The sequence below is a fragment of the Populus trichocarpa genome, chromosome 17, assembly GCF_000002775.5.
Source record: "Populus trichocarpa isolate Nisqually-1 chromosome 17, P.trichocarpa_v4.1, whole genome shotgun sequence".
NCBI classification, from domain to species: Eukaryota; Viridiplantae; Streptophyta; class Magnoliopsida; order Malpighiales; family Salicaceae; genus Populus; species Populus trichocarpa.
The window spans coordinates 7,682,666-7,692,531 of record NC_037301.2 but is presented as its reverse complement, the minus strand read 5'-3'; the positions used below and the strand labels follow the sequence as shown (position 1 = coordinate 7,692,531).

General features: G+C 32.5%; 1 protein-coding gene across 2 annotated transcripts; it reads right to left on the bottom strand.

Moving 5' to 3' along the window:
• Positions 1–5,865: 5,865 nt before the first annotated feature.
• On the bottom strand, positions 5,866–9,143 carry LOC7496648 (glycerol-3-phosphate dehydrogenase [NAD(+)]). 2 transcript variants are annotated; one of them, XM_024588862.2, is made up of 12 exons: positions 8,765–9,143; positions 8,380–8,456; positions 8,216–8,288; positions 7,898–8,115; positions 7,702–7,809; positions 7,451–7,514; positions 7,336–7,373; positions 7,134–7,254; positions 7,002–7,056; positions 6,872–6,920; positions 6,263–6,418; positions 5,866–6,195 (listed from the first exon to the last, which is right to left on the bottom strand). In XM_024588862.2, exons 1-12 carry the CDS (start codon positions 8,943–8,945, stop codon positions 6,190–6,192), a joined length of 1,146 nt encoding a protein of 381 aa, XP_024444630.1. In that variant the 5' UTR covers positions 8,946–9,143; the 3' UTR covers positions 5,866–6,189. The 2 variants fall into 2 exon arrangements, with proteins under 2 accessions (XP_024444630.1, XP_002323799.2); XM_002323763.4 differs by having other exon boundaries at positions 5,866–6,418.
• Positions 9,144–9,866: the final 723 nt, after the last annotated feature.

The window sequence follows — 9,866 nt, the reverse complement described above, 5'->3', positions numbered from 1 at the left end:
AGAAGGAATATATATATATATATATAATTAACAATTTAAAATCTCAAACCTAACTAGAAGTCGAACTACAACTTTGTCCAGTAGTTTCCAGTGTGGTTACCCTTTAGTATTTTGTTCATATCTGGAGTATCATAAATCCAAATACAAAGGAAACTTGTTCCAATTGAGCATTAACACATTTATTCACAATATGCATGAAGGAATACATATCAAAATTTATCAATATCAAATGCCAAACCTAATTAGAACTCGAACGACAATTCTGCCAAGTAGTTCCCAATCTGTCACCTTTTAGTATTTTATTCATAACTGGAGTCCCATAATTCCAAATAACAGAAAAATTGTTCCAATAAAAATTTAACACAATTATTCATAATATTCATAAAGGAACATATATCAAAAGTTATCAATATCAAATCTCAAACCTAATTAGAATTTGAACACCAATTTTGTCTAGTAGTTTCTAGTCCGGTCACCTTTTAGTACTTTATTTATATTCGGGGTTCCATAAATCCAAATAAAAGGAAACTTGTTCCAATTAAACTTTAACACATTTATTCATAATACACATGAAGGAACATATATCAAAATGTATCAATACCAAATCGCAAACCTAATTAGAAGTCGAACAAAAATTATGTCCGGTAGTTTCCAGTCTAGTCACTCTTTTGTATTTTGTTCATATCGGGAGTTCCATAACTCCAAATAAAGGAAAATTTGTTTTAGTTGAAAGGTAACACTTTTACCTACAATTGGTACTATAAATTCTATTGGTTTCCTATCCTAATAGTAATTGGAATCAAAATGTTAAAATTGTCCATACTTGAATTCATAAGTTTTGAAATTAAAGAAATATCTTCCATGCATTCTTCCAACCTTTAAATCATTTATTCCCATCTAATATATCTTCTACTTGTTTCATTAGGTTCTAATAATCAGTAGATAGGAAACCCTAGGGCTTCATGCTTGGGGTGTCATCCCTTCCAATAATATATTCATACAAGATAAGGATGAAAACAAGAAAATTCCTTACCACATGAATTTGAACACGATTTGAGAGTGTTCTTTAATAATTTCTTCTTCCTTTTCATTTTAGCTTAGTTCTCTTCCAAATTGCTTCTTCCTTAACCGAATCTCTCTCTCTCTCTCTTCCTACACCTCTAAATGGTTGTTTTCACCCTCATACTCATTTATAACTCATTCAAACATCATTTTTTAGTGACATGTAAGAGTTTTAATGTTGAAAATTTCAAGAAAATAGAAGGTTTGATGTTGAGTTCTGGTCAGCCCTAATGGGGAGGGGAAGGGGTCATGCTTTTTCGACTCAAGGTATTTATACGCCCTCCTAATTAACCCTAGGACATGTTTGGTTGTATCCTAACTTGTACTTCAATGTTTTTGTGTGCTTTTATAGGGATAAATTCTTTATGTTTCCATACTAACATTCAATACAATTCTTGGATATTTCTTTCTTTCTAGAACATGGTATTTTCATTTACATTCTTTTTTTTTAAACTTAATTCATATTAATCTCCACTTATTTCTTAATGTTACTTTTTTTCTTCTTTTTTTCTTTTCTTCCTTATTAACCCAAAGTTTACAATTGTTATATTGCTATCTATGATGAATGGTAGCTAATGATTTGTTGCTTCCATTGTTGAATTAAAGCCACTGTTTGTTATTTCCATCGTGGAATGGAAACCACTGTTATGTTGATACCTATGATGAATGGTAACTAATGATTTGTTGCTTTTATTTTTTAAAGGAAGCAATTTTTTGTTGTTTCCATTGTTGAATGGAATCCCCTATCATTAATGAAACTTTGCATGAGTAAGTAATGGTGAAGATGAAACTTTATAAATTGTTAGTATTATAATTGTTAATTCTAGAAACCCTGAACAATTGTAATATAAGAATTAATGATATTTTGAGTTGTTTGAATTGTTTACGTATGATAGGAGTCACTTTATAACTTATACTACTAAATTATTTATCCTTGATGTATATCTGTGCAGGACCATCATACACAATAGGACAGGGTTGACATAACTATTAGGATTAGACTTTTACAATATGTATAATGTTGTAATACGTAATGAGATTTTTTACTTTTTGTAATTAATCTTTTGTAACCTTATGGACGTTAGCATTTTGCATCTAATGTACTTGCAATATGTATTATTTCTTTCTTTTTATACTTCTTGTATGCTTTATAAATTACTTCTTATACTTGTATGTCTTATTGTACTTGTATTATTTCTTTCTTGTATTAATGAATGTTGATGTGGGATAAAATACGGTATGGTTGGACAAATATTATGGAGGAGTGGGTTGTATTATGTTTGAAGTGGTCGATAACTTGGTATGGTACATATACAAAAAAAACTCTGCTGAAATTTTAGTAAAATAAATAACATAAATAGAAAAAAAAAATGACCCTAATTTCATTGTATATGTATAGTTAAATATTGCACTGAAAGTTAGGATGTTATAAGAAATACCTATAACTAATATACAAGTTCTTGTCAGATGACATGTATACTAAACTGAGTCGCAAGAGAATTCTATATGAAAAGATCACTTATTTATATGAAAACGCTCACGTGATAGTTGTGTAAGCGATCCTTAGACTTGAGATCACTAAGTTATCCTATATAGGGAGTATTATGCTTTTATCTTGACCACACATTATTCTAACAAGGGTAAAAAATAAAAAGATATTGGGTATAACATAAACTATATGAAAGTAATCAGGAGAAGATTCATCTCCCTAGTCATGGAAAGATTAAGTCAAACCACCTATGACTTTCTTAATATTTAAGGGATCATGACAGGTTGCTATATATTGTACTTTTTCTTGAAATATAAATCAATCAATTATTGAAATGATAATAAATTAAATTGTTTAATTTATTTAATCCTATTTTATTAAGGATTATAATTTATTTTGGGTCAACTTATTAAGAAACCTAATAGGTCACACACATAAGAGTCATTAGTTAGACATTAAAATGAGATGATTAATCAAGTATGACTTGATTGTAAATAAGTTTTAGAAATTAAGGACTAGAATGTAATTAATGTAGGGGATTACAATTCTAGACCTAGAAACAATCAAGTAAAGACTTCGTTGAATAAATTTCAAAACTAACAAATAATATGGTTGCATCAGTATTGATTGTTCTACAAAAAGAATGTTTATATGCTAATTTGAAAAGTTGTGACTTTTGCATGGAAAAATTGTATTTCTTGGATATGTTGTTAATGCAAAAGGTATTGAGATGGATGAGAGAAAATGTTAGGGTTATCTAAGAATCGCCTACACCTAAGTCAAACACTTGGGTAGAAAGTTTTCATGGTTTGACTAGTTTATATAGGAGGTTTATTAAATATTTTAGTATTCTAGCTACACCTTTAACTAAGATAATTTGGCTCCGTGGGGTACCTAAGAGCATTGTGTCTGACTATAATGTTACATTTCTTAGCTATTGTTGAAAGGTTTTGTGGGAGAAATTAGGAATAAAATTGTTATTTTCTACTACTTGTCATTTACAAATAGATGGTCAAACTGGAGTAGATAATAGAACTTTAACTATATTGTTAAAAACTATCATTCAAAAAAGTTTGAAAAATCAAGAAGATTATCTATCATTTATTGAATTTGCTTATAATAGGAGTGTATATTTTACTACTGATTATTTTTCTTTAGAAATTGCCTATCTTTAATCCTTTGACTCATTTAGATTTGTTTTCTTTATCTATTGATGAAATAGTTAGTCTTGATGGCAATAGAAATGCATAAGTAGTAAAGGCTCTCCTGGAGAATGTGAGGGGTAAAATACAAAAAAAAAAAAAAAAAAAGAATGAACACTATGCATTCAAAGCTAATAAAGATCGAAAAGGGTTATTTTTTAACCAAGTAATTAGGATTATGTGCTTATACGAAAAGAGAGATTTCATAAACAAAATAGTTGATCTTTGTGTAGAGAAAGAAAGTTATGGTTAAGAAGCTTGTGTTAACAGAGAGATTTTAATCACCAAAATAGTTGATCTTTGTGTCAATAATTCTATTTGATTAGGGAAGCACTAAGCATTTATATCATTAAAGATTGTAGATATGAGCTAGATAATATTTTTGGATTTGGATTGACTTTGGGTTTTTGAACCAATTTTAGGGTTATTTGAGGTTATATAACGCTATTCGCAACTCGAGCACGAAGCTTTGGGGTGGTCTTTGAGGAAAAAAATAAAATATCATATCAAAGTTGCCACCTAGTTCTTTATGAAGACTAAAAATTCTAAAATATGCACTGATTCTAAATATTCAATTAAGAAATTGATTATGCGTAAAGGAAGATAGAAATCACCCTTGTCGCATTTTTTAAAATGAAAGGTTACTTTAACTATATATTTTCTTTGAATTTATTTTATACATGTCATTAATTGTCCAAATATTTTTTAAAGTTATTCGTGAGTTATTTATTATCAATCAATATTTGTGTGAGTTAATATCAAATCATAAATTAAGACTTTCACAGCTAAAAGATTTTTCTTATTATTATTTTTATATTTTAGTAAAAAATTATTATGGTGGATCTACTATAAATTCCTAAAACTCGAATACTCATCAACTTAGTCGTTAAAACCAAGTTTAACCAAAATGTTTTTATTTTTCTTCTTATTTTCTTATCTTTTGCCTCGTAGCTATAAACAACACTCATTTTCCAAAGCTCAAAACTCTTTTCTCTCTCTTTTTTCTCTCTCAGCCACTTTCTCTCTCTAACTCCAAGGTCCCTCATTTTTTCTTCTTGCTCCTCTATTTATACAAGTGGAAAAGCTTTTAGAACCTCCCCTGGGTGGTGGCTTGATAAGTCCTTTGGGATGAATCCCAATCATAAATATCAACTTCTTCTTGGAACTTGCACGATGGAGTTGTCTACTTTAGCCTTCTTTTGTCGTTGTTTCAAGGATATTTTTGACAAGAGGATGGGCGGTGGTAAGAGAGGGGATGTGAAGGAAATGAGAGGTGGTGTTTTGGAAGTGTTATAGAGTATAGGAGAGGAGATAGAGTGCCATGATTATTGGCAATGAAATGGCGGTTCAGCTGAGAAAAAGGAAAGAAGAAGACTCTATTCACACTAAAATAACATCGTTTTTGTCACAGCCCATTTTTTACTCCTATTACTTTTTTTCAAAAAAAGAAAAAAAAATGTTGTGGGCACTTTGTTTGTTTTTTCTCTCTAATTTATATGGTTTTATGGCCGTGTAGTTGGCTTGCTTTGTCTGTATAACAACGATGGCATGAAATGAGAAAAGGGTTAATTTGGTGTTATAGTGATTTTACTATAAATGGCCATAGCAATGTCTTTAATATTTCATTTCAAAGGTATACATGACGACAAATATGATTTTCCATGTTGGACTAGAAGAATGAAAGATTGTGCAGTGTTATGCTCGTGCAACAACAGCAGTTTTCACCAGCGGGCTCATCTGTAGAGAACTCGCGCTTGGAAAGAAAGATTTTTCATTTAGTGGGTTCGTTAGCAAGTTATCAATGGATGAAGCAAGGTCTATCTTGGTTTTCTGGAGCAAAATTAGAAAGCATATCTTATCTTGGGTGATATGAATCTCCTTTTCTTCCGTAGGGGTTGCAGAAAGAATTCTATTCACCTAGCTCCCTGCAAGAAAAGATAACCTCAATAGTCTGGACGGCTATCGTCCTGAAGGTATTGAATTCTGAAGGACTGCATTGGAACCATTCGTTTGCGCTGCTGCTGCTTCTTGATTTGAGACCTCAGATGAGGTTCAAGAGACACGATTCATTTCATTCATCATATTTTAGTTTGAACAAAAAGAATTGAGTCATAAGCGAAAGACCTCCTTTATTGTACTTCAAACATTTGGATTTATAATAGGTATCTACTAAACAAAACATGAAAACACTTTCAATGCTGGATTCATGGGTGAAAACGACTCTACTTGTATCATCAGCTTCTCGAAGAAGTGTGTTAATTTTAACAGCCTTCAACTTGAACACTGACACTTCATGCCATGCAGCAATTTAGCCCTGCAAAGCATCTTGTCGTGATAAAATGCAAATTTTGCATGAACTAGCAAACCAAACTTCAAATTCCACCTGGCCTTCTCGTACTGTGCATGATGCACAATTGAGTAAAGCACCTATAACTTTTACACCTGAAACAGTAAAATACATTAGTCTCGTGCTCAGAAAGAGTTAAAAGTATTGAGCAGAGCCTTCTACCAGGGAGCAGTTAGGCTTGTGCTCGCTATATTCTACTATAGCTGATGGTGGAAGACGTCCAGCGGAGATCTCATGTACTGTTGCAAAAAGTGGAAAGAGCTCTAGCCATCCACGGTGCCTTAAAACTTCATAAACTTCTCTTGCAGTTGAGACACCCTTCACTCAAGAGAAGAAAATTTGTTAGATGTTTGGCAACGCAATCACAATCACCATAATACTGGGCTGTGATAACTTTGATTTTCAAAGTGTCCGAAAAACTACACAACTACACTTTTTTGCCTTTCAAGCAATCAAATATGAGAGTAAGCCATTTCCATTTGAGTTGTCGAATGTGCTCAAGAACTTAAAAGACTTCTCATATTTTGCAATTCAGTGCGTGTATCAAAAATGGGCAATTATGCAGTTGATTCTAATCACAAATTACAGGATTAAAAAGTGTTTATTTGATCTATTGTATTGGTGGCAGATCTGTGTGATAACAGATGGGGAAGGTTGTGACGGATCCTAAAGCCCCCGTCTCCATATAAATGAACCATTTCAGCTTATTTCCACATATTTACTAAGAAAATGATCTTGCAACCGTTTCTAATAACTATCTTTGTTATCTACCTGTAACTTTTGGCCCTGCAACATCTCTGCTTCAAGCTCATCAAAAGACCTGCAGATGAGAATCAGCATGAATAAGATTAAATACCTGAACATTCCACAAATTTTTATGCACCAAGTAGCAAACATTAACCTTTTTCCTCCATTCTTAGCAAAAGCCTCTGCAACTCTCCTGTTTCTTCCTCCCACTGCCACAGATGGTACAATTATTATCAGAGATAAATTATACTAGAAAATAATTGAATAAATCAATATGCTTGCTTACAGCATGTTGTGATGAGATCAGCTACACCGCAGCTTTCAAAGAATGTGCTGTCCTTAACAGAGGAAAACAGTAATTTGGAAAAGGCTCTCATCTCCCTTAGACCAATTCTCATTATCGCAGCCTAGTTTAGGTATGAACAGTCAAGGTGAGCAGGAAGACAAAATTATGTAAGTTTAACCTTAAGAAAATTGTTTGGACGTACCTTCGTGTTATTTCCCATTTCCAGACCGTCCACAAAACCTGTTGTATCATTCATAAATAAAAAAATGAATAAATTAAACACAAATTAAACAGAAAAAGGAACATGTTCAACAAACCTGCTGCTAAAGCCACAACATTCTTCAAAGTCCCACACAGTTCAACTCCCTCCACATCTTGAACCTACACATTCATATAGCACCAAAAGATGAGAACAAAGTGATTTTCAATTTCAGTTTTATGTATCAAATAATCCCTACACGTACTAGGATAGTTTGGTGACTATGCTGATTAATAGTCCTAGCAGGATTTACTATAGCAATAACCTGCCTCTATAAAACTGGCAGAAATCACAAAATGAATTACTCACAGGTGTGACCACGAAATAAGGGGTACTAAATAACCGAACCCATTTTTCTGCAACTTCTCTGTTTTCTCTGTATCCAACTGTTGCTTCACTGAACTTCTCGACAGCAATCTGTACCAAGCAGCCTCCAATTATTTAGAAAATAAACAGTGAAAGCACATCGAATCCTCTGATAAGGTTCAAAAAATTGATAAATAACCTCATTTGCAATGTTTGCTCCCATCAGCACACAACAATTAACCCTGAGCTGCTCAGAGATGAGAGTGGAAATCATGTGTGGACCTTCCATCTTGACCTCCATGCCTTTGATGAGTGAAATAGCCACCACATCTTCCTTTAGCTTTCCGACAAGTCTCTTGCATATACCGTCCATGAATTGATGTGGGGTCACAAATACCAACATCTTTGCATCCCGCACTGTATAATTCGTCCATTGATTAAATCTTAAAAAATGGTGAACAAATATCCAACAACAACGTGTAATATACAAACCTGAGGAAAGCAAGAAATTGATTACCTGCATTATCAAGGTCAGGGTCCGCAACTACGTTTTTGCCAAGCTTTATGCCAGGGAGATATTTTACGTTTTCCTATTCAAGAAAACACAAGGATTACAATGGAGAATATGGTGCACAACTGCACATAGTCAAAATGCAGCGGAGGCGATCATCAGATTCTTACATTGGTTTGATTGATGACCTCGGTGAGCTTCTGACCAGTTGGCAATGTCTCCTCAAACACCCACATCCTCACTTCATCTGAGTTCCAATAAGAAAAAATAAAATCATATTGAAATCATTTAAAATCATAACCTTCCAATCCTTTCTCCTAGTCTCTTAACAACCAAATACATTGTTGTTATGTATAGCATAGATTAATTACAAGAAAAATGAATGTCATGATCATTGACACAAATAAAGTAACTAAAAAAAATTAATGGCTAACTCATGGTGCATAACCTTCCACAAACAAACAAAAAAACAAAGAGAAAAAGAAAACAGTATTTCTTTCCATCAAACAGACCAACCATGTATAAGAAGCATATATATAAAAGTCTATGCCATACCATGAAAAGAAGCAAGCTTGAGGGTGTTAGAAGCAATGAGCTTAGCGGCAACACTACCCCAATTGCCACTGCCAACAACAGTGACTCTAGATATCTGTGAAGCAGCATTATTACCATCATTAATATTGGAGAGAAGGTTAATAGTTGGTGCAGTTTCTTCCATGGCAGCAGGAGGAGCCATGAAGAAAGAAGAAGAAGAGACAAAAAGAGTAAAAGTGGGAGAGAAGTAGTGAAGCAGGAGAAGAGGTATTGATCGTGATCGTGATGGGTAGAAGAGAAAAGTAGGAGTGGAGGAGATGATATAGAGGAAACCGAAGGCACATCCGGGCGGAGAAGCCAGACACGTATCGGCACTCCCTATGTTTGCTTGGCGATCTACTTTATGGTCTCTTTTTATGTTTCCTTTATGATGACTGGGGACCGCTACTTCTTGTTGCCACGTGGCACCCAATAAAATTAAATTTAATTCCCATTACAATCTTCGGAATAATGAAACTCGTGACTCATATAAATGTGCTTATTATAACTTATCAAAACAAATTAATTAAATTTCTATTATATAAAAAATAATACTTTTTTCTTAGATTGGTATATTTCATATTAGCATTGTTTATGCGTTGGAATTTCCTTCTCTTTGCAACATATCTAAAAAAAATTAAAGAATACTTTTGCAAAATAGAATATAAGGTGACAGCTTAAAGGATTGAAAGATTAATGACCTAAATAAAAAACAATAAAAAAAAATTAGAGCCCGCTATTCAAAAGGCATGGAAAAAATCATTTTGATCCTTATAGTTTCAGTTTACGTATATATTTGGTTCCTAAAGTTTTAAAATTTTATATTTTAATTCTAAATTTTAAAACATTCTTTATATTTTTAATATTTTTTTTGTATTTTAAAATAAATTATATTAACTCGTTAGGGGTGAATACACTAGTGTTTCCTATTTAACATTATTTTGAATTATTTTCTTGTTATGGATATAATCTTCAACTTTCTAGCTCTGGCACTGTGCGGAAGTTTGGAAAAAATGGAATGGTTTCTTAAATGGATATTATAGAAAATTATTGTGAACATTTAACTCTCTTATATTTTATTGTA